Genomic DNA, 26,691 nt, shown 5'->3' with positions numbered 1-26,691 from the left:
TAGTATTCTGTGTTGATGCATTTTATTTATAAATTATATTACTATGTTATATGAAATTTTCAGTATTTCCCAAAATCCTAAAAGAAAAGAAATAGTGATTTTTGGGTAAAATATTTATTTAGATTGACTATACAGATTGTTGACTATAGGGAACTTTGGCTCAAGCAACAATAGGAATGACTCAATGTTAATTTTTGGAATACATTTATCTTGTTTTAGTTCTGTTTTTTATTTCCCATATAAAGCTTAAAAATAATTTCCTTAACTGCAATAAAAAAATTATAGTAGGACTTTGGCAGAAGTATATTCAAAGTCATTGCTAGCAACTTTCCTTCATAGCTGATTTTTTTTGTCAGCTGATTTTTTTATAGCCAGATCTACACAGAATTCTGGCACTTAGCCCACTCTGAATTAACTTCTTGGGCTTGATGCTGAATTTTAGGCCATTTAAAATGTTCTCTTTCTAAAAATATTACATAGTAATAATCTTCAATACTTTTTGGGAATATTACCGTATTAATCAGAAAGCATCACAATGGTGGCACAGGAAATGCACTGCATTGTCAGTAGTTACGAAAAGAAACTACTATTTAAATAGATGAACTAACATAATAGGGTAATAAGGTAACAATATAAACCATTTATAGTTGTGTCACAGGAACCACCCTGGTAGTCATTAATAACAAAAGCTGAAAAATTAAGAAATACATTTTGAGAAAAGTAATAATAATGAGGATCTAGTGTTATCAGATATCAAAGTGTATTTATCAACTACACTCCAAAATAAAATAAAAATTAAATTTAATTAAAAAAATAAAATATATTGTCCTGACAGTAATATAATGCTACATTACTCAAAGCAGTGTGGTAACAGCAGGTCAGTGACAATAAGATAAAGTCCATACACAGATCTAGTATATAAAATAATTTTTAAGATAGGGTAAGGAAGGATCTGGGATTCTTTAATAATACCAAAATGAGAAGCATAAAAAAAAATCAAATTGCAAAAACTAGAAGGGTTCTTTTTAAATGTGTGTGTTTAAAACAAACACATAAATTGATAAAATTTGTAATATTCCAACTGATAAAGGACAAAGAATCGGAATTTCATCAAGTTAACAAAAGCAAAAATAAACAAATGGGGCCTAATTACACGTAAAAGCTTTTGCACAGCAAAGGATACTGTAGACAAAATGAAGAAACAACCTGCTGAATAGGAGAAAATATTTGCAAATGATATGATAAAGGATTTAATATCTAACATACATAAACAGCTCATATAACCAAACAGCAAAAAAAAAAACCCAATTGAAAAACGGGCAGAAGACCTGAATAGACATTTTTCCAAAGAAGAAATGCAGATGGCCAACAGGCACATGAAAAGATGCTCAACATCACTAATCATCAGGGAAATGCCAATCAAAACCACAATGAGATATCACCTTACACCTGTCAGAAGGGCTATCATCAAAAACACACATAACAAACGTTGGGGGAGATGTGGAGTAAAGGGAACACCTGTACACTGTTGGTGAGAATGTAAATTTGTACAGCCACTGGGGAAAACAGTATATAGGTTTCTCAGAAAACCAATGGAATAATACTCAGCCATAAAAAAGAATTTCCCCATTTGAAGCAACATGGATAGACTCAGAGGGCATTATGCTAAGTGAAGTCAGAGAAAGACAAATGCTGCAATGTATCACTAATATGTGAAATAAACTAGTGAATATAACAAAAAAGCAGACGCACAAATATAGAGAACAAAATAGTGGTTATGAGGGTGGATATAGGGATGGGGAGTTGGGGTACAAACTAGAGGATGTGAGACAGGAACATGGAAATACAACCAATACTTTGTAGCAACTGGGCTTCCCTGGTGGCTCAGACTACAGTAAAGAATCCGCCTGCAATGTGGAGACCTGGGTTCCATCCCTGGGTTGGGAAGATCCCCTGGAGGAGGGCAGGGCAACCCACTCCAGTATTCTTGCCTGGAGAATCCCCATGGACAGAGGAGCTGGGCAGGCTATAGTCCTTCGGGTCACAAAGAGTCAGACGCAACTGAGTAACTAAGCACATATACACATTTGTAGTAACTAAATGGAAAGTAAACTTTAAAAATTGTATAATAAAATCTGAATCAACAGTTCACAAAGGAGGAATCATATATGATTAGCAACACAGTAGAAATCAAGAAAAAGTAAATTAGAATGAGATATCAAATTAGCCAAGACCGCAAAGATTATGAGTGTTACATGGAACTCTGCTCAACTCTGGCAGCTTGGACAAGAGGGGAGTTTGGGGGAGAATGGATACATGTATAAGTATGGCTGAGCCCCTTTGCTGTTCACCTGAAACTGTCACCACATTGTTAATCAGCTGCTGCTGCTGCTAAGTCACTTCAGTCGTGTCCGACTCTGTGCGACCTCATAGACGGCCGCCCACCAGGCACCCCCGTCCCTGGGATTCTCCAGGCAAGAACACTGGAGTGGGTTTGTTAATCGGCTATACCCCATTAAAAAATGAAAAGTTTTTAAAAAAGAGAAAGATTATGAGTGCTAGAGAAGAGATGATGAGGTGAACTAGATTCCTACATAAAAGTTAATGAATGTATACGTTTGGGATCCTGCATTCTACTTTCTGGGGTATATATTCAGAAGTGAAACTGCTGGATCATATGGTAATTCCATTTTAAACTTTCTGAGGAAACACTAGTTTCTGACAGCTGCTGCACTGTTTTTATACACTCCCACCAATGGTGTTGGAGAAGGGAAAGGCTACCCACTCCAGTATTCTGGCCTGGAGAATTCCATGGACTGTACAGTCCATGGGGTTGCAAAGAGTCGGACATGACTGAGCACTTTCAATTCACTTCATTTCACTTCACCAATGGTGTAGAAGGATCTCCTGATTTCTCCACATGCTCACTAACTCTTGTTATCTTCTGAGTTTTTTATTTTTGGTGACTGCCATCTTAGTAAGTTTAAAGTGATGGCTCATTGTGGTTTTAACTTGCATTTCCCTAATGATCAGTGATTTGGGAATCTTTTCATGTGCTTTTTAGCCATTTCTATATCATCTTTGGTGAAATGTCTATTTCAAGTTCTTTGCCTATTTTTTAACTGGATTTTTTTTGTTGCTGTTGTTGAGCTTTAACAACAGGCTTCCCAGATGGTGCATTAGTAAAGAACCGCCTGCCAATGCAAGAGATGCTAGAGATACAGGTTTGATCCCTGGGTTGGGAAGATCCCCCTGGAGAAGGAAATGGCAACCTACTCCAGTACTCTTACCTGGAGGAGCCTGGTGGGCTACAGTCCATGAGGTTGCAAAGAGTTGGACATGACTGAGCAACTGAGCACACACAATAACAACAATATATATCCTTCACATATTCTGGCTATGAACCCCTTATCAGATACATGATTTGTAAATATTTTCAATCCATAGGAGTTGCCTTTTCATTCCATTGATCATGTTCCTTTGAGGCACACAAGCTTTTAATTTTGATACAGTCCAAACTGTCCTTTTTTCACTTTTGTTGCCTGTGCTTTTGGGGTCATATCCAGGAAGCCCCTGCAAAATCTGATGTCATGAAGCTTTCCTCCTATGTTATTTTCTAAGAATATAGTTCTAGGTCTCATGCTTAGGTCTTTTGATATATTTTTTTTTTCAGTCACAGCACATGGCTTGCAGGATCTCAGTTCCCCAACCAATGATTGAATCTGTGCCCTTGGCAGTGAAAGCAGAGTCCTAACCACTGGACCACAGGGAATTCCCAGAGTTAACTTCTGTATGTAGTGTATGGTAAGGGGCTTTCCCATTTTTAAGAACTAGTGAACAGTTACTGGGAATGTAAACTGATACAGCTACTTTGGAGAAGTATGGCAATATCAATGCTACTTGAAAATATACAAGCGTGTAACTGTGACCTCACAATTACAATTCTAAATATGTACAACTCCTGCATGTACATATAAACATCTTTTTTTTTTTACAACTGTGAAAAAATTTAAATAACCTAAATGTCCACGTGACAGAATTCTAAAGATGGCCCTCTCAAGATTCCTGTCCTGATTATTCAAGCATTAAATCTAGGAACTGCTATGAAGAGATTTTTAAGACATAATTAAGCCCTTGGTGAGCTGACAGTTTATCAGGTGAGTCCTTAAAAAAAAAGGAAGCCACACATTTGACACTTGCTGGTTTGCAGATGGAGAGTGAACAAGGCAAGTGAACTGCCTTCAACTAGCAAGGATAGGAGGCATGTACATTAAAATGACATGAACTGTATTAATTTGGAAGCAGATTCTATCCTAGAGCTTCAGATAAGAGCATAAAGTCCAACTGACATCCTGACACTGGCCTATGCAAAAGAAACAAACAAAAAAAAATCACAGTTGATCCATGAGAGGTATCTGACCTACAGGGCTGGGAGCTAATAAATTTGTGTTACTTTAAGCTGCTACATTAATGGTAACTTTTATGCAGCAAAAGAAAAATAACATGGTCTGTAAATAGAGCATGTGTAAGATATGGTATGATATCATAAGATGTGATATATGCTATAAAATATATGGCAGCTAAAACAGAAATAGATTTACAGGTATTAACATAGAAGAAACTTAAAAGTTCTGAGTAAAAATAAAAATGCTCTATGAGAGTTATAGTCTATCTACCACTCATAAAATTTTGAGACCAAAACCAATTTTCTATTTTTAAATACTACCCCCTTTACTATAAATTTGTAATGCTATATGGGCCAGATCATTAAAATAATTGATAATTATTTTTATTAAGGATTCCTTAATGCATTTTCAATTCTACATTTCAGAGAATTGAACTTATTTTATTACTACTGCACTCTAATCAGAAAATCAGAATTAAGTTTGTTTTAAAATACATTTAATAAAAATAACCCAGTTTTACATATTTTACATGTGTAGAATATTTACAAATATCTTTTAAAGCATTTACTTTATGTTTACTATTGTGCCTTTTTCACTGTTTTCTTCAGTAGTAGAATATTGTCCAGTTTTCTCTGTAATTAAAAAATTAGCTTCTTGGGTAATCCTCCTGGGGGGAAAAATGAGGTTATTTAATTTTATAGTAATTCTATAAAATTACATTTAACTTTAAAGTAATTCTAACCAGTCACTGCATTCCAACTATATTTTTACTTGCTTTGATTTTCCAATAACACTTGCTAAACATTAAGCATAGAGTGTACTGTTAGGAATTTATGAAAATAGGGTACACATGGCTAGTTCTCATAACTCTGAGGTGTACTCAAAAGTGCCCATGTCCTAAAAAAAAGCATGATGTTAAGTATGCATGATGTTACGTATTCATAAAGGAAGCAAATATAGGTAAAATATCACATTCTACTTTACAAAATTTAAATTGATAACAAGTAAACAGCTCACAGTCTACACTTCTTAGCTGCCCAGTCACTAGCTATACACCAGCTATCTGGAGTTTTCTGAATTCATTTCACTTAAGAAAATGAGAGTTTTACCTTGTTCCAAGGCCTCTGTTCTCTTCCGTTTTGTTGCCATGGCTGGATTGGACTGCTCCTTTAGAGCCTCCGCTGGACAGTTTGGTCTTGGCAGCTGACATCCAGGTGTTGGCCCTGGCCGATTACTGAAATACTTAGTTTTCAATGCCTTTCCAAAGAAAAGAGACCAGAGAACGTAAGCTTTTATGTGAATATCTGAACTGTGTTGTAAGGAGCATTAAAAATACTAAGCAAATATACCCTCTCTCAAACAAACTTAGAATATTTGGATATGCAAATTACTACAAATATCTAGCACCCTAAGATTGATTGCTAATTCCATTACTATATGACTATAAGAATGGAATTTTTCCATGATAGCCTATGCAAAACATGAAAAATCCTTAGTAAGATATTGTAAAATTCATCTCTCTACACATTAGAGGCTCTATAGCTGAAAACAGAGAGAAACTTGCTTAAAAACAACTTCCAAGTTTGTCACAACACTTATGTGTGTTCAAATTCCAAATCATATGAATTCTTAAAAATAAAGCTTTTAAAAAGATGCGATGGGTTGGAAACGACGGATTAAAGTCCAACAAGCCATTAGAAATTAATTGAATTCTTACTTGGAAGGACTTGTCCAAGTTTATTTCTATTTACCACTAATCCAATGTTCTATAATATTATATTTTTACCTAGTTCCAAAATTCCAATAAAAATAGTTTATTCGAGGTGACAAAGTTGTCAAGTTCATACTTTGCATCATAGTACTGGTTCAATAGCCTCAATAATTTGAAGTATTTCCTTTTGGAAAATTCTCTTAGGAACAAAAGAAGTCGTATAAACTTTTCAAGCAACTCTCCCTACTCACCAACATATTATTTGCAGTAATAATTTAGATAGAGAATCCTTACTTCAGAAGAGTTGAACTTATAAAACATTATTTCCAAATCACAGCAGTTCCATAAGTAAATTAAGCTAATTTTGAGCTACACAGAGATTTAAGAAGGGTTTCTCATTCAACTATTATGTTTTTAAAATGTTTGTTTATTCGGCTGCGCCAGGTCTTTGTTGCAACATGCGGGATCTTTAGTTATGGCATGAAAACTCTTAGTTGTGGCATGTGGGATCTAGATCCCTCACCAGGGATCGAACTTGGGCTCCCTGCATTGGGAACACAGGGTCTCAGGCACTAGACCATTAAGGAAGTCCCTCATTCCAACTTCTAAATATCCATAGGCCAAAATCCATTACAAAAATTAATTCCCCCCCAAAAAAAAATCCATTCTAAAATACAACCCAAATAAGTTATCACAACTAATACTTTTCTATAAATTTTGAGCTTTACTATTAATGAAAACAACCTTCTTGACAATCTGACCTGGTCTCAAGATAAGATGTATACATACATGGGTAAAAAGGTAAAAATGAGTTACTTGTTTGAAATTAGAAGAGTGATTCCAATGGTAAAATATCTAGTATATATGTATTAATGTGACATGTACCACTATGAAGTGAAGGTTTATACAAGAAAATATATTAAACAAAGATCTCGTAGTCTATAATAAGCCTATGTGAAAAAAAATCCACTTTTTACCCCTGATATTTTGTGCATTTATATGTTTCGTCAGATATGAAGATGTGCAACATTTCAGTCTCTTCCTTTATGAAGCCAAATCATTGTAATGTGTTGCATTTTGGCACTGCATTTCCCTGCCCCAACTTTAAGCGCTTGTGACCACCCATCTATGTGTGCTTGTTTTTAAAATAAAGAAAAAAAAAAGACTTTCAAGTCTATAGATCTTATATTTTTATGTTGGATAACATTTTTCTCTTTTGTAAGAGCAGATATTCTTGGTCTTCGACATTTTTCTTGAGGTTGATTCTTATTTCTCTTAATAACTGTCAGTTTCAGCGTTTTTCTATTTAGAGTATCTTTCAATCTCTTGTAAGTAATATAGTTGTATCAGACTGTACTCATTATCTCTTTCTGGCTATGACAATGACCAGAATGCATTATCTAGATTGCATTTCATGGGGGAAAACACAAAACAAAACACCTTCGGCATTGGTTTTGGCACAAGATTTAAGTTACTTAAGAGTTTAAATGAAATATTCCAGTGTCTTAAACACAAAAACATTATTTTTTTTTCTTCTCTAATTTACTTTCAAGTAGATGACCTAATTATGAAATAGAATCGTCTTTATACTCTTCTGCACTTGTATGGGTATACAGTGCTTATAGCTTAGGGAAAAAAAATAAAATTTGTTATTTCTTAAAATAAAACAAACATATCTTTTCAGTATTTAAAGAATGTTAGGAAATCTTAAGAAATTTGAAAAATACACTAACATACCTGTGTGGCTGTAATTCGAGTACATGGATTAAATAAGAATAAGCCTTGTATAAGATCTAACAAGTCATCTCCTGCTGCAATGAAGATATGTTGTAATGGGATTCCAGGAAAACTCTTAAATGTCACGAAATCTGGAAGACTACACATGTCCTGTAAAAATATTTTTATAATTCAAACTTGAGTAAAGGATTGAAAGGCATATAGACCTCAAATGAGTAAATAAAACTGTCATACCGATGATATGATGATCTATCCTAGCACTAGTGAGCAGACAAGGTTACAGGAAGATAAACACAAGTCAACTTTAGTTCTCCGTATTAGCAAAGAACATGTGGACACTGAAATGAAAAACAATGCCCTTTAGAAACTCTCAAAAACAACGATGAAATGCTTTGGTGAAAATCTAGCAAAACGTGCGCAGGACTCATACTGAAAGGTATACCACACTGATGAAATAAATCAAAGCTCTAAATAAACGGTGAACCCTATCATGTTTGTGGATTGGAAGATTCAGCACCATAAGGATGTCTGACAATTCTCCTCAAGTTGGTAAACAGGTTTAATGCAATTCTTACCAAAATTCTGGCAAGATTATTAGATAGACAGGCTATTCTAAAATTTATATGGAAAGGCTAAGGAACTAAAATAGTTAAAACTTGGAAAAAGACTTAATATATAATTTATTAAGACTGTGGTACTGGTAGGAGAGGTATCATAAACAACAATCCCCACTCCTGCCATAAGACACTTTTAGTCCACATCTCATGTAAAAATTAACTCAAAAAGGATCACAGACTTAAATGCGAAACTATAAAACTTTTAGAAAAAAAAAAAAGAAAATCATCAGGAATATCTTTGTGTTAGGCAAAGAGTTCTTTGACTTGCCATCAAAAGCATTATTCATAAAAAGAAAAACTGATAAGACAGACTTGATGAAAATTAAAAACTTTTACACTGGGAAGACTCTATGAAAAGGATGAAAAGACAAACTACAGAGTAACAGAAAATTTGCAAATCACATATAAAATCAGAGAACAAGTACTTTATATAAGTGCTCAATACTCAGCCAAAGTACAAACAATCCAATTTAAAAAAAAGAGATATTTCATTAAAGCTATATAGATGCCAAATAAGTACATGAAAAGATATTCAACACCATAAGTCATCAGGGAAGAGAAACTTAAAGTCACAATGAGCTACCACTACACATCTCTCATGATGCTTAAAATAAAAAAGCAACACCACCAAATGCTAGTTGAGGATGCAGAGAAAATGGATTACTTCTGCATTGCTGGTGAGTCTATAAAATGGTACAGGCCCCTCTGCAAAGCAGTTCAGCAGTTTCTGGGCCTCCCTGGTGACTCAAATGGTAAAGAATCTGCCTTCAATACAGGAGACCTGTGTTTGATCGCTGTGTTGGGAAGATCCCCTAGAGAAGGAAATGGCAACCCACTCCAGTACTCTTGCCTGGAGAATTCCATGGACAGAGGAGCCTGGTGGGTTATAGTCCACAGGATTGCAAAGAGTCAGACAAGACTAAGTGACTTTCACTTTCTTTTTGGCAGTTTCTGGCTAAATATGCAACTACCACGACTTAACAACTGCACTTCTGGTCATTTGTCCCAGAGAAATAAAGATGTATGCTTACCTAAAAGCCTGTACATGTTTTTTTTTTCCTTTGGCCACGTAGCTTGTGAGATCTAAGTTCCCTGACTAGGGATGGAAATTGGGCCCTTGGCAGGAGGAGTAGAGTTCTAACCACTGGACTGCCTTTGTACATGAAAGTGAAAGTCGCTCAGTTGTGTCCGACTCTTTGCAACCCCAAGGACTATACAGCCCATGGAATTCTCCAGGCCAGAATACTGGAGTGGGTAGCCATTCCCTTTTCCAGGGGATCTTCCCAACCCAGGCATCCCACATTGCAGGCAAATTCTTTACCAGCTGAGCCACAAAGGAAGGGAAGCTCAAGAATACTGGAGTGGGTAGCCCATCTCTTCTCCAGCAGATCTTCCCAACCCAGGAATCAAATAGGGGTCTCCAGCATTGCAGGTGGATTCTTTACCAACTGAGCTATCAGGGAAGTCATTATGTACTGTTATGACAAATAACAGTGTTATTTGTAATAGCCCCAAACTAAACAATGCAGATGTCCTTCAATGAGTCAACGGTCAGACAAACTGTGGTACATTCATACCACTCAGCAATATAGGGAAAGGAATGAATTATTGACAACTTGGATGAATCTCCAGAGAATTATATTGAAAAAAGTCAATTCCAAAAGCTTACATATTATATGATTCTACTTATAACATTCTTGAAATGACAAAGTTCTAAAGACGGAAATCCTATTAGTGACTGCCAGGCGTTAAGGAATGGGTGAGAATGGAAGGCAAGCGGGTGTGACGGTAAAAGGGCTCTTTGTGGTGATGTCCTGTATATTAATTGTGTCAATGTCAGCATGCTGCTACTGCTGCTAAGTCACTTCAATCCTGCTAGCTGTGATATTATCCTAATTTTGCAAGATGTTACCATTGTGAGAAGCTAAGTAAAGGAAGTAAGGGATATCTCTGTATTATTTCCTTCTGCATGTAAATCAAAATAAGAATTTTTAAAAATCCAAGGAAAACATCAGTAAGTAACTATTATTTAAAAATCATGTCAAATGAAAAGTACTGGATAAATACTATGAATATGGCTCTGGAGTCAGAAAGACCCATATTGGAGTCCTAGCTGACAATAGGTAGCTTCCGGTAAGCTACTTAACCTCACGACACCTCAGCTGTCTCATCTATAAAGTGTGAATAACAGTACGTAATAGGGTTGTTGGGAGAATTAAATATAATTTATGAAACCCTATCATTAACGGTATATAGTAAGTTCAGTAAATGAATGCTGTTAGAGCATGTTTTACAATTAGAACATATAGCTAAACTTCACTTAGGAAGTTGAGGGAATAACACAAAAGAAACTCCTTAAATTTCAGTTTTAGATAATTTCATTACAGTTTTAACCAGAAGGTATAGAGGCTGATAAAAATTTCTCTTTTCTAGGATTTATTTTTTCCCCAGGAGATGAGGCCATAACAGAAAGGGAAATCAAAAGGTCTACAATTGTAATGAACAAGTGAGAATTTCACTGAACTGTAATATATAAAATTAGCAACTTATACTGTAATAAATTTTATCACAGGTTTAGTAATTTTTTTGAGATAATGTAATGGGTTAAAAATAAATAATGAGTTCCCTGGTGGCCTGGGATTCCAGGCTTTCCTGGAGGACCAAGTTCAATCCCTGGTTGGGAAAAAATGAAAAACAAAACCAAAAATAAACCTTCATTGTGTTAGTGAAAATGCAATAAATAAATCCATCAAGATGTTGATAAACATGAAACAGCCACAAAATGAAATATTATATAACTTAAAAAGGAAAATGTGAACAATATTAAGAGCAAGTTTGTTGCAAAAAAATTACATGGTGTGATCACATTTTTGTTAAAGAACGAAAGAAAAAGCAAGTCATATGTATTTACGTATTTATGTGTGTGTGTGTCCTCATAGCAAGGCTATATAGCAAAATAGTAATGATTAATGCCGGGGTAGAAATTACTGGGATGGGTGAGAGCTTTATGTATATAGGAGGCTGGATGGTGTATCACAAATTTTAACTTTTACTTTGTATAAATTTTGCAAAGAGTAATTATTACTCATAAATTAAGACAGTTAATACATTTGTTTAAGTAATACCCATGTTACAGCACTATGCACTACTCTAAATCTCAAAGAATGTGTATGGAAGCTTACAGGCCACTGCTCTTCAGTTGGTGTGCCCAAAGTTTCAAATATTCTTGTTAGTTGATCAAGGTCTGAATCTCCTGGCAGAAAAGGAACCTAAAAGAAAGTAAGAAGCAGATATTTCAAGATGTACACAAATAATACGATAAATTTAATAAGAAACACTAAACAATAACAAAAATAAAAACTTAGTCTAAGGGTGGGACTTCCCCAGCGATCCCAGAAATACAGACATTTATCCTAACACTTCTAGTTACTTTAGAGACAGTACCATATTACAACCCAATAATTTTATTACGGTCAAATTTCAGAACACAGAATGAGCAATAATAAACCTTTATTGTCCTAAATGGTGTTAATAAACAGGCTGTCCTTAGTGGAGGTTTTTTATTGGCCTGTTTGTTGGTTTCTTGTTTCAAGGATGGTAATTACCTCTGGGAATTACCTCTGAGAAGATAATTTTTACACAAATTATAAGAACAAATACCTATAACAATACTGAAGGGTGTACATCAACTCAAGACTTACCCTTAGAAGCAACTCTGCTAATATACAGCCCACAGCCCACATGTCCACACCTACACCATACATTCTAGCTCCGAACAGTAGCTCAGGGGCCCGATACCACCTGGAGAACAAAAATAAATACTGTCATATTAGAGTGGAATTATTAAAGTATTTCTTAGGAAAAAAAAAAAAAAATTAAAAAAAAAAAAAAGTATTTCTTAGAGACAACTCCGCAGAAAAACATCATGCACTGATGAAATGCACTTTTATGGCTATATTAACTCAAGAAAAATTGGCTATAAAACCATGAAGTTCCTTACTGCTGCCAGGAAATTCACCCTCAGTCAATTCATTCTCTCACTTTTAGACGATTAACATGTTCTTTCTCCTGAAACCCTAAACACCATCCTACTTCTTAGCTGATAAACTAATTCCTACTTCACTAAAATAATGCAAGTAGTGAAAAAAAAATTTCTACAGACTCACCAACAGTCATCTGCACACTCACAACCCACCTTCCCATCCATAACTACATAACTAGCCTTTACTGTTTTTAAAATCAGTCCCTCAACTTGGGTAATGGATACAACACTCTTGCCTGTTTCCAAGGATATTGTTCCTGCAATTCTCTTTTTCCTATAACAGTCAAGTTTTTGTTCTTTACTAGATTTTTTACTATCAGTGTTAAACATACCATTATTTTTATAGCTTTAAAAAATAAATTAAAAAACAAAGAAACAAACAACAAAAACCTCTCTGGACCCTGCTTCCCCTAACACCCCTCATTCTCTGGCTGTATGTTCTTACTGTCTCCATTTCCTCTTCTCTTAACTCCATCAGTCAGGTTTTCATCCCACCATTCCACCAAAATTGCTCCTGTCTAGGTTATCAAGATATCCCTATCACTAATCTAAATTATTAATTCTCAGTCCTCATTTTAATTTGACCTATTAGTAGTGTCTGATTTCAAAGTAGAGAAAGTCAGAAATTGGTAGATGAAAAGCAGTGAAACACAATGCTCATGTATGTGGGTTCTTGTTTTCCTGAGTTCCCAGAGTTCCTGAATGATGGGCTTAATTTTCCCAGAAACTATCTGAACAACTACTTACATCCCTTACTTTATACTCAAGGATCAGGTGATTGACACTTAATGAGATCTATTTGGAAGAAGGTGACAAAGTAATTTAAAAGGACAGAAAATCTGAAGATCTTCTCAGATTCTTAAAAGAGTCAGGGAAGTTAACAAATGCCATCTGGACAAGAATCATAAAATCTACTGTCCCTATCTATATAATGTGATTTTTAGTTTTTATTTTCTGTTTATACTTTTTATGTATAAACAGAAAATATAAGCAATGAATAATATGAAAAATCCAAATAAAAGCACTGCTTTGTTTAGGGAATTTTCATTCACACTGAATGATATAAAATGGGGAATGAGGATTGACCAATAAAATAAACACAGGCCCCCCAAATCAGGTGGTTATGTAAAAGAACAGCCACTATAGTTCCAACCTAGCTAACTAAACTGTATAAGAAGTATAAATTAGTCCCCCAAATTACTAGGTAAATCTTTGGGGACTGAATTAATTCAACTCTGTTTGAAATAAGGGCTGTATATTTTTCCACTGTTTAATAAAATACCAACAATAACTGCTGAACTCAGCCAAAATTCAAAGAAGCCACGTGAGGCTCATTTGTGATTAACAGCTGACATAATACAAGCTTTAGTTAGTTAAAGAATCCTTACCTGGTTACAACCTGATGTGTATAAGCTCTACTGGGGCTCCCAAATGATTTGGCCAGGCCAAAATCGGCCAGTTTTAGAACTCCATTTTCATCTAGCAACAAGTTGTTTGGTTTTAGGTCCTATATAATGGAGATTTTAAACCAACAAATAAGCAGGGTGAAGGAGAGCATCATGGCAATACATTTAGTTAAATTTAAACTTAGCAGAAACAGGGTAACACCCCAAATCTAAACCACCACCAAAATTTTTTTCATTGATGTAAAATCCTAAAAAGCAAAATAAGATTAGCCATATTTCTTAGTGAGGCCTTGGGTCAAGGTACTTCCTTTCATTGAACTTCAATTTACCTACTTTACAGGTTTGCTGTGAGGATTAAATTTAATATTTCCTGTCCTAGTATAACGACTGGTTCCTAGTAAGCATTCAAAAAACAGCTGCTGCTATTAATTTAATAACAATATATACGGGGAACTCCCTGGTGGTCTAGTGCTTAGGACTGTGTGTGTCACTGTCGAGGGCCCCGATTCGATCCGGGCTGGGGAACTAGGATCCCACAAGCCGTGAGGCCCAAACAATAAACACCACAATACATGAACTTCAGTAAATAAAAACATTATGTGTTTACAAAGGATGAAGAATATAGTCTTCATAATCTATGCAAAAAGACATTAGCCATAAGCTAAAAGGAATTCCAAGCTTAAGTGTGAGGACTGTATCATGTGTGTGCTCAGTCGTGTCTGACTCTTTGTAGCCTCCTGGACTGTAGCCCACCAGGCTCCTCTGTCCATAGGATTTTCCAGGCAAGAAGACTGAAGTGGGTTGCCATTTCCTCCTCCAAGGGATCTTCCCAACCCAGGGACTGAATCCACATCTCTGGTGTCTCCTGCATTGGCAGATGGGTTCTTTACCAGTAGCACCACCAACACATAAAAACATTATGTGTTTATAAAGGATGAAGAATATAGTCTTCATAATCTATGCTAAAAAGATATTAGCCATAACGTAAAAGGAATTCCAAGCTTAAGTATGAGGATTACTATTATATATTTTTAGCTACTTTATCTACTAACAAATAGGATGCCTAAGAACATCTACCTATCTAAACCATCAGCCTTTTTCTAGTAGCTGAATGTTCCTAACAATGACTCAGCCATTTCAGCAATTTTACTTCATTACTTCTCAGAATTTTAGAGCTACCAGAAATATTTTCCAGAAGTATTTTTGCATTGTATAATTTAATCCAGACTCCCACTGTTGTTGTTTTCTATTACAACAGTAAAGCATAAAGAACAATGAACTTCAAGCCAAAATATCTAGGTTCTAATACTCTTGTCAGTCACTAGCTACTGACCTCAAAAAAAAAATGTAACTTTTGGGTCAGCAACTTAACTCTTCAACTATGAAAAAAATGAAGGAATAGGCCTCCTGCATTTCTAAATTCCACCTAGTAACACAGAGTTCTCACAGTGCTACCTGGTTTAACTGAAGGGAGCTCAGAGAGGAAGAAGGCTGGATAAAATGGTCCAGTTCTACTTTAATAATTTACATACTCAGGCCTTTTGTGTAATAAACTGGCTACAGAAAGTCTGACTACAATATAAAGACACAATCATTCTCGGTTAAAAACCTTACCCTATGCAGAATCCAATGCTGATGTAAATATTCTAATCCTTGAAGAGTCATCAACATATAGGCTTTGATGTGTGAAGGTGTTAGCACAAGACTGTTATCCTTTATTATAACCTGTAAAGTAGGCAGACAATATACAGGTACGCTTTTATATTCCAAATAAATTCTACTATATCAAATCATTTATAGACACAAGATGGATTTATTCATAAAGGAGATTCTCAAGAGAGGCTGCCTAACTCTCCTTAGGAAGCACTGTCAGAACTTCCAGTTATGTGGTTAGGGAAAGTATCTTTAGAAGGAAAGCAGTACTTTGTCTCCTACTGCTTTTTTAGGCATCCATGTAGCAAACATCTGCTGTTTTCACTTGCCCCAGGATACACAGCCCTTCCTGATAAGAGCATTCAACATTCCTTTCAGAAACCACTTGTTCTCAGCTTAGTCCACGGTAGTTATAGATCGTGCACTACCTGTGGCCTCCAGCGGTAGTAGGCACATGATCCAGGCATGCTCAGTCACCACACTGCAGCCTGTTTTCCAGACTAGTTCAGGGATGGAAATATGAGCCAAGCCAAGCCAAATAGCTGTGCTAGAATCAAAGGCAACAAAATACTTTCTCTCCTCAGGCATTATTAAACTCTAAGGATAGAAGCCTACAAGCACCTGAGCCACTATATTGAGAAATTTTACCCATGAATGAGGCAACAGAGAACAAGTGAAAAATTGTGTTCTGCTAGCATTATTTGTGAACCATGATTCAAGTCAGTTTATTCCCAGACTTTTAGTTATATGAGCTAAAAATGCAATTTTCTTTTTCTCAAATAGGTGAAACACACTTTTAATCTCAGTTTTTAATACATCAGTTGTGTAACCACTACCACAACCGAAATAGTTTTACAATTCCCCCTAAATTCCCCCAGGCTCCTCTCTACTCAATCTTCCCCTCGATTCCTAACCCCAGCAACCAAAGATCTGATTTCTGTTCCTTTAGTTTTCCCTTTTCCAAAAAAACATACATAGAATCATACAGCATCAGTAGCTTTTAAGCCTGGCTTCTTTCCTTTAGTGTAAGGTATCTGAGAGTCACCTATACTGTTGCATATGTTAATAGTTTGTTTCTTTTTATTCTCAAATAGTATTCCACTTTATAAATGTACCAGTTTGTTTATACATTCACTTGATGAAAGATATTTGGGTTGTTTTCAGTTTGGGTAATTATGAAGAAAGCTAAACATCTGTGTGGACATGTTTTTGTTTCTCTTGGATAAATAAATACATACACATATTTTAGATCATACCCTAAGGGTATATTTAACTGTGTAAGAAACTGCCAAACTATTTTTTCCAAAGTGGCTGTATCACTTTGCATTCTCATCAGCAGTGTATAAGAATTCCACTTGTTCCACATCTCCAGACTATCCATTATTGAGATTCAATTAGTATTAATGAAAAGCCTAAAATCTTATTCTTCTCAAAAAGAAACTTGGTTTTCAAAAGGACAGTCTGTGATAATATCACAAGGAAGTTCCAAACCCTCCAAAGTCAAACACTTATTTTTCTCAAAAGTAATGTCAATAAGGTATCGGGAACTTGGCAGATACAAATGCTATCAAAATCCAAATCTTGTATGTAACACTGGGAATACAGCTAAATGATTCAGAAGATCTTTGATTTAAGACCACATCTAAAAAAAACATTAAAAACAAACAAACAAACAAACAAAAAACCACATCTAGATTTCAACAAAATTTAAGCATTCTTTTGACTACCTTCTTCAAAGGTAGAAAATAAACATTTAGATTCTCTTTTAATAAACAGGAAAATAAATTCCTCCAGAAATCTTAGTCTTACCTCTAGATCAGTTTCCATAAAATCAAAGACAAGGCTAATGTTAGATTTATGTCCAAAAGCATCAAGGAGCTACACAGCAAAATTAAAAAAAAAAAAAAAAATCAACATATGATATTCTTATTAAATACTTGACAGTATTATACCTAAGTTTTTAATCTTTAAAAATTTAAGCATTTGGACTGTAAAGTTTAAATAATTTTATTAAATTTAATATTTATCCATTTTTGGCTAGGAATTAGTACTTTGAAGTGCAAGATATTAAGCCTTACTATTAAAAAAAAAATCACCAATACTTAATCTCTCCCTCCAAATTTTAGGAATTATAATTAAGTAATGAATTAACGAGAACCTCACTGAAGTCTCTATAATCTAGAAAAATTCCCAACCTCAGTACTTAAGAAAATCCAACAAATAGCAGCAGTAGCTATTACTCACTAAATGAGTGTGTCCCCTACGCCAGGCACTATCCCAGGTAAGTAGGTGTTAGTTGCTCAGTCGTATCGGGCTCTTTGCGACCCCATGGCCTGTAGCCCCCCAGGCTCCTCTGTCCATGGGATTCTCCAGGCAAGAATACTGGAGTGAGTTACTATTACCTGATGTGTATTCAGTGAGCTAGTCTCAAAACAACCCTATGAGGTAGAGCTCAAGGGAACTCTACCTATGGCGTGTAGAAGTTGAGTTCATAGGGAACTCAACCCTATGAGGTAGAGACAATGAGGTAGAGTTCAAGGGAATCTGCTCAAGGTCTTACACATCCTAGAGCTCTCTAGACTTCAAAATTTCTGATAAAATCAGCCTGTATGCCCATATTTAATTTATTTCATCAGTTGTATAATTTTTAAAATACTGCCTATAAGAACAATTAAGATAAGAACTACACTTCAGCCTTTTTGTAAGGCTCACCTAGGACAACTCATCTTGCTGAGCCTTCAATCAACATCCACCACATTCGGAAATGCAGGGTCCCAAATCCCAGAAACAATTTAGATCATACTCACACCAATTATATTTGGATGACTTAGCTCCTGTAATAATTTTATCTCTCTTAAGGCTGTTCTATTTATACCTAGATAAAAAGGTAAAGAAAAAAGTGAAAAAGAATTCTGAAATCTCAAACCTTCTTATAAACATATTTTTTGGGAAAGGTCAGTCTGATGAAATAGCAATGAATATTCCTCAGGAAAAATAAAATAACAATTTTTATAACATACCTGTTTCCAATTTATATTGCTTTGTTTTTAGAACAGTTTAGGACAGACTATGATAAATGATGAAAAAAGTATTCACTTCATCTATAGAATATGAGATCTGAAGACTCCTGGAATAATATGTACACAAGTATGTGCCCTACAGGTGAGACGTCAATAGCTTCTCTTCTCTTGCCTTATGAATATTAGAGGCAGATTCTTTGAGCTAACAGAAAACTAGTGATTAGATACTATCTTTCCCAATGTAAAGGACAAAACCCAACATTTTAAAATAAGATCTGATGGGATTTCCCTGGTGGTCCGTGCACCCAATGCAGGGGGCCCAGGTTTGACCCCTGGTCAGGACACTAGATCCCACATGTCGCCAGTTAAGAGTTTGCTTCTCACAACTTAAAGGTCCTGCATGCCACAATGAAGATCAAAGATCTGGCATGCTGCAACTAAGACCCAGTGTAGCCAAATAAATAAATACTTAAAAAAAAAAAAAAAGATCTGGTACTAGTATTAGAGAGATGATGGATCCTTTATACAGAAACTATTTCTTGATGATTAAATAGGACTTAAACGCTCAAACAGAGCTTTAGCAGAAGGGATACAAAAATCTCGTAACAATCCCTATACATTTATTCTATAGTGAGCTTTGTATACGTCCATGAATCCTGAATTTTCAAAGTAACTAGAAGCTCAGAAGGAAAAACAATGGCTTGAAAACAACTAAAGCAGTAATGAAGACAAGTCAAATCACTGATAACCTTGCTGTCTTCCATCTACTTAGGTGATCTGAATATTCTCTGAACACTCAAATGGTGAAAAGTACAAATATCCTATCTCTATCCTGAGTCTATCTCTTTTGAGACCAACTCTATCCAGAACCATTGTTAACTGTAATTAATACTTTGTTCTTTTTTCCTCAGTGAGAAGAACCACCTTTTCTGTTCTGTCAGATTACATGAAATAAGTTACTTACCATCTTTAGCTTCTGATCTATGTCCAAGTTTGATCTGGTAGAGGAAAAAACAAACACAATAAAAATGCGTTATTTAGACAAATGCGTAATATATAAACACTTCAAATGGTTAGAGCAAAAATACATAACTACTCATATGTAGCTAGTATTAGCAGGCAAGGAGGGAGCAGGAATCATGAATCAGAAAGGCAAAATTAACAATATAAGAAAGGATCAAGTATCTATCATTCCTTTCCCCTTAAGTTTTGAATTATACAACTTTGTAAGATTAAATGTGGAATAAATAATTAAATGCATACAGGCTAATAAACAAAAGAAGCACTTTAAGTTAGGCTACTTGGGAGGAAACATGTAACATAAAATAACACGCTTAACATGCCCAATAGTATGTTCCCAGGGACCACATTTTCCAAGAAGAAAAATTATAGATTGTGATAGATACAGAACTTAGGGAGATAATCTAGGTGGGTAGTGGTGGTTTAGTCGCTAAGTCAGTATCTGACTCTTGTGACCCCATGAACTGTAGCCCACCAAGATCCTCTGTCCATGGAATCTTCCAGGCAAGAATACTGGAGTGGGTTGCCATTTCCTTCTCCAGGGGATCTTCCCAACCCAGGGGTTGAACCCAGGTCTCCTGCACTGCAGGCAGACTCTTTACTGACTGAGCCACCAGGGAAGCCCAATAAACAAAACAAGCACTTCAAGTTAGACTACTTGGGAGGAAATATGTAACATATAAATAACATGCTTAATATGCCCAATAATATGCTCCCAGGGACCACATTTTCCAAGAAGGAAAATTACAGATTGTGACGGATACAGACAATGGTTAAACTTTTGCTACTGTGTACAAGCACACTGAACTACATTAATAGGTTCAATCTCACACAAACCCAATTACTAGGTTAAAGAACAAGAGCTTACCACTTTATGCAATGACAATGTAGCCAAGAACACACACACACAAAAAATCCTACTCCAGAAAAATCAGCTATTTTACCTTTTAAAATACCCCACACCTATATCCTACAAACAACTTTTAACTTAAAGGTAGGCTATTTATTTTATTTTGGGTTTCCCTGGTGGCTCAGACAGTAAAAAATCTGCCTGCAATGCAGGAGACCCAGGTTCAATTCCTGGGTCACGAAGATCCCCTGGAGAAGGGAATGGCAATCCACTCCAGTATTTTTGCCTGGTGAATTCCATGGACAGAGGAGCTTGGTAGTGTACAGTCCATGAGGTCGAAAAGAGTCAGACACAACTGAGTGACTAACACTTCCACAGGCTATATATTATAGCACCAAAAAATATAAGGCACGTAGGAATTAAAGCCAACAAGAGATGTATGAAGCTTCCCAAGAACATTATAAAACACTCTTAAAACATGTTTGAGAAATGTGATCAAAATAAACACAGACAGCATGTTCATGGATAGAAAGATTCAATATCATAAATACATCATTCTCTTTAATGAAACTAGATGTAAAGTACAACAGCATTTTTCATGGACACTGACAAACAGATTCTAAACTTTATACAGAAAAGTAAGGAGCTAAGAACAGATAACTTAAAACATTATTACATTTCCTAAACACAATAAAAAATAGACTAGTTTCATGAAGCCATCTACATCATCACTCAGATTCAATAATTACCAATATTTTGCCATATTTACTTCATTTAGCCTCTCTTTTTTCTTGGCTACAACATACATTTTTTTTTATGTTGTAGCTGGACTTCATATTATTTCATCCCTATATACTTCAACATGCATCTCTAAAACGTGGACATTTTTTTTATATACTCACAATGCCATTCTCCTTCCTAATAAAATTACTAATAATGCCATACAGCACGTAATAACTAGTTCATATTCAAATTCTGATTTGCTTCAAATTTCTCAATTGACTCATAGAGTAAGCCAAGATAATTTCGAAGAGTAGTAGTTGGGCTTCCCTGGAAGTCCAGTGGTTGAGAATCCACCTGCCAGTACAGGGGACAGGGGTTCAATCCTTGGTCTGGAAAGATCCCACAACTAAGCCATGGGGCAACTAAGCCCGTGTGCCACAACTACCGAAGCCCACACACCCTGGAGACCATGCTCTGCAACAAGAGAAGCTACTGCAATAAGAAGCCCCCATTCCACAACTATAGGAAGCCCCCAAGAATTTACAAGGCAATAGTAATTATAGACCCTAGAGCAGTACAGCAGGAATGGGGGGAAAAAGAAAATCAACCAATAAAAGAATAGTATGCCCAGAAACAGATCCAAGTATAAACTGGAACTTGGCATTACAACTCTCCAGGAAAAGGACATACTAACAAAAATGTTGAGAGCTGGGGAAAAAATACTAGATTTTCATACTACACAACAAAGAAAATTTAATTCCAAATGTAATGTAGATCTAAATGTCAAAAGCGATACTTAAAATTTTTCAGATGAAAATACAGAATTCTTTATAATCTGGAGGCAGGGAAGCATACAAAAAAGGGAACCAAAAGAGGAGAAAAATAGGCAAATTTAACCAGACTAAAATTTTAAATACCCGTACCTCAAAAGATACCATAAATAAACTAAAAGCCCAAAGTCTGAGAGATGATGATTGAAGAAATTTTCACATACTAAAGTACAAAGAAGTCATTCTGGCTTATTTAACAAACTTTATGCTAACTAGAACAGCCTGTTTTGTGGTCTATGAAACACATACTGTCTATCTGCTTTAAATATCGGAATAAAAGGGTCCACTTCCAGAAGTGAAAATCACTCAGTTGTGTCTGACTCTTTGTAACCCCATGGAGCCCGACAGGCTCCTCTGTCCATGGGATTCTCCAGCAAGAATACTGCAGTAGATTGTCATTCCCTTCTCCAGGGGATCTTCCCAACCGAGGGACTGAACCCAAGTCTCCCACATTGCAGGCAGATTCTTAACCATCTGAGCCACTGTAAAGAATGCCTATTTTGAAGATAAGGATAAATGCCTCCCTTTCAGGGACTTCAATAGTAGTACTCCTTTGATAAGGTCCCCTTCCCAGGAGCTAAGGTCATACTGACTCACTATATACAGTGATCTGTCTTCTGCTGATTTTTTTTTTTTTTTTAAACTTTGAAGGAATGTACCCTAGTCATGTTTGATGTTTTCTGTTCTGACAAGATATCAACTACGCAGAAAACCGTACTTCTTCAGAACTCAGAGCTATCTGAGAGACTGTCTTCTGGGCTATAATTCTAAGCTTGGTTCAAATAACACTCTTCTATTCTTATTATAGATTTACATTGACAATGGTATCTGTCGTGCATATTTCTGACTAAGGTTCAGTATCCAAAATATATAAGAAATTCCACCAAGTCAACAGGAAAGGAAAAAAATGCAGGCAACCTAACAGAAAAAGTATAAAAAGCCAATAAATCTAGGAAAAGATGATCAACCTCACTGGTAATCAGAGAAATATTAATTGAAAAAACATCCATATACCACTTTTGATCCATCTAATTGACAACTGTTGCAAAGTCTGATGATACAAACATGGTGAAAATGTGGTCGGAGGTTAAACTGATCCAACCGTTTTGGAAAGCAGTTTGATAATATGTGGGGATGTTGATGTGTATTCTCTTGCTGTGGTTCAGTTGCTCAGTCATGTCCAACTCTTTGTAACACCATGGACTGCAGCATGCCAGGCTTCCCTGTCCTTCACCATCTCCGAGAGTTTGTTTAAACTAATGACCATTGAGTTGGTGATGCCATCCAACCATCTTGTTCTCAGTTATCCCCTTCCCCTCCCGCCTTCAATCTTTCTCAGCATCAAGGTATTCTCTATGCAGCAACAAATGGCAATTAGTTTCAACTATAGATACATTTTCTAGAGAAATGCACAAATGTATGTCTGTAGGAGGACTGTATTAGAGTAAAACAATTAAAAAAAAAAGCAGCTTAAATGTTTATCAACAAGAGTTTGGATAGACCAATTTTAGTTTAGTCATAGAATAGAATCTATAATCAATGAGCATGAATAAACAGATCTACATGTATCCATTTGGAAGATTTCAGAAATGATACTGATTCAGAAAAACAAGTTGCAGAAGACTGTGTGTGTGCGTGTATGTTTGTGTGTGTGTAGGAAGAGAGAAAGCGCTTAGAAGTATACAATAATGTGTATTGTTGAGATATATTAAACAAATACTGCAAAGTGAAAACCGCTGCAAAAAGCTACCACAGAGGACTGGTTAAACTGGGAAACGTAAATTCAGTACAACTGTTTAAAAAGGATAAGGTTGATTAATGATATTTTAAAGGTCCAAAATACAACAGGTGAAAGAATACATAGCTTATTACTCCTTTTCTGTTAAATTCAACACGTCAGTAAATGAGTGTGAGAAGAAACTGAGTGTTGGGAGGGGAAGATGCACAAGCGCCAAATCTCTAGGGTTTATAGTTTAAGTCTAGAAAATGTCTGAACTAAGGAAGGAAGCCACTCAAGGAATGATAAGCACACTATCTAAAAAAATAGATGTAAATACCAGAGAAAACAACTTTGGAGTTGAAAGGCATTGCTCCAATGAGTGAAAACCAGGGGTAGATGAGAGGCATGCTTGGCCTAGTGACTGACTTTAAAAAAAAAAAAATGCTTTGAAAATTAACTGGGTTTGGTAAAAGGAGAAATATTCCTGTTTTTTTTGAGGTACAGGTGACATACAATATTATGTAAGTTTCAGGTGTACAACAAATGATTTAAAAGTTATATATTCCATTTATATAACGGTTACATTCCATAAAACTACAAAGATGTACTATATGAAATAAAAATTAAATGTAAAAGAATATTCCATGAGTCACTTTCAAGGGGTAGCAGTCTATCACTGAGAAACATAGTGCTAAGTCACTTCAGTCATGTCCGACTCTTTGTGACCCTATGGACCAGAGCTCACCAGGCTCCTCTGTCCACAGAATTCTCCAGGCAACACTCAAGTGGGTTGCCATGCCCTTCTCCAGGGAATCTTCCCGACTCAGGGACTGAACCCACGTCTCTTATGTCTTCTGCATTGGCAGGCAAGTTCTTTACCACTAGCATCACCTGGGAAGCCCATCACTGAGAAACAGGATGAATTCTAAATCCTAATTTATGATAAAAGCAAGCAAATAAGTAAACCCACTGGGATTTTCAGGTAAACCACAGAATTCAATATGCCAGCAGTTTGAGGAGACTGTATCAGTCAGTCAAGCCAATACATTTTTAAGTGTCTGCAAATGTACTAGCCACAGTCCTAAACATAATTCGAGCGGTAGTAAACAGAAAATAAACTTAAAGATAAAAGATTTTGATAAATGCTATGAAGATAACAAAGAAATATGGAAAAGAACACTAGGGAAGAAGGCAGGCACACCTGTTTTAGCTAGAATGACCAGCAGAAGTCTGTATGTACAGAAGATACTTGACTGAGATCTAAATGATAAGGGATCAGCCAGGCCAAGTTTTAGAGGAAAAAATACACTAACTGGAAGGCAGAACAAATGCAACGAATCTGGGACTGGGATGAATTTAATATATTCAAGGGAAAGAAAGGTCAGTGTGACTAGAATAAAGTGAACCAGGGGCAGAATCAGAAAAATAACTTAAAAAGGATTAGAAAAGTTAAAGGTTTTACAAGGGAGTAGCAATAAATAGCATTGGCTCATAGAACACAAACTGAAAAAGGAGATCAGACACATCAGAAAAAGTAAAAAAGATAACAATGGCAGGAATAATTGTAGAAAGGAAGAATGGGAAGCAGGTGTTAACAATATGAGAGGGACGTCTTTCAAAGGAATTAGGGATTTTGAAAGAGAAACAGGTTCAAAGCAGCAACAGAACAATAGGAAGGCGGCTCCCTAAGCCACCAACAGGTCTTGTGTGTGTGCTCAGCCACTCAGTCATGTCTGACTCTTTGCAAGTCCATGGACCCACCAGGCTCCTCTATCCATGAGGTGTGAAGAAAGCAGGCTCTCCTGACAGGGTTACTGATTTCAGAAGTGTGGGGAAAGGCAATCAGCCTGGAAGCAGTACATCTGGATCTAAAGCCTGGCTCTATCAACTACTACCTGTGCCATCTTGATGAGTCACCTCATCAATGTCATTAATGCTGGCAAAAACCTTTAATAGTAAATACGTATCCAGAAAATACGGATATAGAGTGGATGCTGGTGAGGAAGAAATAGGGACCTGGAAAAATGAGTAGTTCTGAGGGACCAACAGACGAGCCGTATTTGTCCCCTTTGCCAATGTTTGCGTTTATAAAACAAACAAGATACAGCCCTTCTTCATATCAATTTCAATGGATGGAACAAAACGCCAGTTCAACCCGAGTTCCACCCTGGAACACAAGACACTAAGCAATTCTGTTTTCTTTGAAAATGACATAAGTAACTCATTAGCAGAAATCGGTCAAGAGTAATAACACGGCGAGTCACCGGCACACACACACACACACACACACACACCCCTTCAAGAAGACACAAGGAAAAACAAACTGCAACTCACTTTCTTAATGGCGACAATTTGGTTGGTGTTCTTGTCTCTGGCCTTGTAAACTGTGGCAAACTAGACAGAAAAACAGGAGTAATGTTAAGTTTGGGAGAACTTCTTGGTTTGTGTTGGCCTTTTCACTTTTTTTAGATTTGGGGAAGCAAGGAGTCCAGGGTTCTCAGAGCAAATTCGAGGCGACTGGCAACGTGGTGAGGTCGTCCACGTCCCGCTCCAGTCCCGCTCAGGGACTCAGGTCCAGGGTGGACAAAGGGGCAGCAGGGGCGTCTGGGCAGCCTCCTCGGAGGAGAACGAGGAGCGTGGCCCGTCCGCTGGCTTCCACGAGAAAACTTTCGACAGTATGAGGCGGCCAGGCGCTCCCAGCTCAGGGCCCTCCGAGCCCCGCCCGAGAGCCTCACCTGTCCCTCCCCGAGGAAGTCCAGTTTTTCATAACGCTTCGCTCGCGACTTCACGTCCACAGCCATCCGTCGCGAGGAGCCCGTCTCCAGCTGAAAGGGGTGAGCTGCCAAGACAGCAGGAATTTAAAGCTACCTTAAAGCGTCCAACAGCCACTTCCGCCCACTAAGCGCCGACGCTTCACTCCCTCCGCCCCCACTTCCGGGGTGGGCGGGGATGCAGT

The 26,691-nt window shown here is 36.5% G+C and overlaps 1 protein-coding gene across 5 annotated transcripts; it reads right to left on the bottom strand.

Moving 5' to 3' along the window:
• Window positions 1-4,885: 4,885 nt before the first annotated feature.
• On the bottom strand, window positions 4,886-26,665 carry CDK7 (cyclin dependent kinase 7). Of its 5 annotated transcripts, XR_014061772.1 has the most exons (13): window positions 26,471-26,665; window positions 26,070-26,129; window positions 19,557-19,590; window positions 18,380-18,447; window positions 17,382-17,450; window positions 15,534-15,644; window positions 13,902-14,020; window positions 12,173-12,272; window positions 11,654-11,740; window positions 8,089-8,192; window positions 7,855-8,004; window positions 5,516-5,663; window positions 4,886-5,073 (listed from the first exon to the last, which is right to left on the bottom strand). XR_014061772.1 is itself a non-coding variant. In XM_081518442.1 (12 exons), the coding sequence occupies exons 1-12, from the start codon at window positions 26,534-26,536 to the stop codon at window positions 5,045-5,047; spliced, it is 1,041 nt and encodes a 346-aa protein (XP_081374568.1). In that variant the 5' UTR covers window positions 26,537-26,665; the 3' UTR covers window positions 4,886-5,044. The 5 variants fall into 5 exon arrangements, 4 of the variants coding, with proteins under 4 accessions (XP_081374568.1, XP_081374570.1, XP_081374571.1 ...); XM_081518442.1 differs by lacking the exon at window positions 8,089-8,192; XM_081518444.1 differs by lacking the exons at window positions 8,089-8,192; window positions 17,382-17,450; window positions 18,380-18,447.
• Window positions 26,666-26,691: the final 26 nt, after the last annotated feature.

Source organism: Giraffa tippelskirchi, chromosome 8 (assembly GCF_054371585.1).
Source record: "Giraffa tippelskirchi isolate mGirTip1 chromosome 8, T2T-mGirTip1v1.2.pri, whole genome shotgun sequence".
NCBI classification, from domain to species: domain Eukaryota; kingdom Metazoa; phylum Chordata; class Mammalia; order Artiodactyla; family Giraffidae; genus Giraffa; species Giraffa tippelskirchi.
This window is presented reverse-complemented; position numbering and strand designations above follow the sequence as displayed.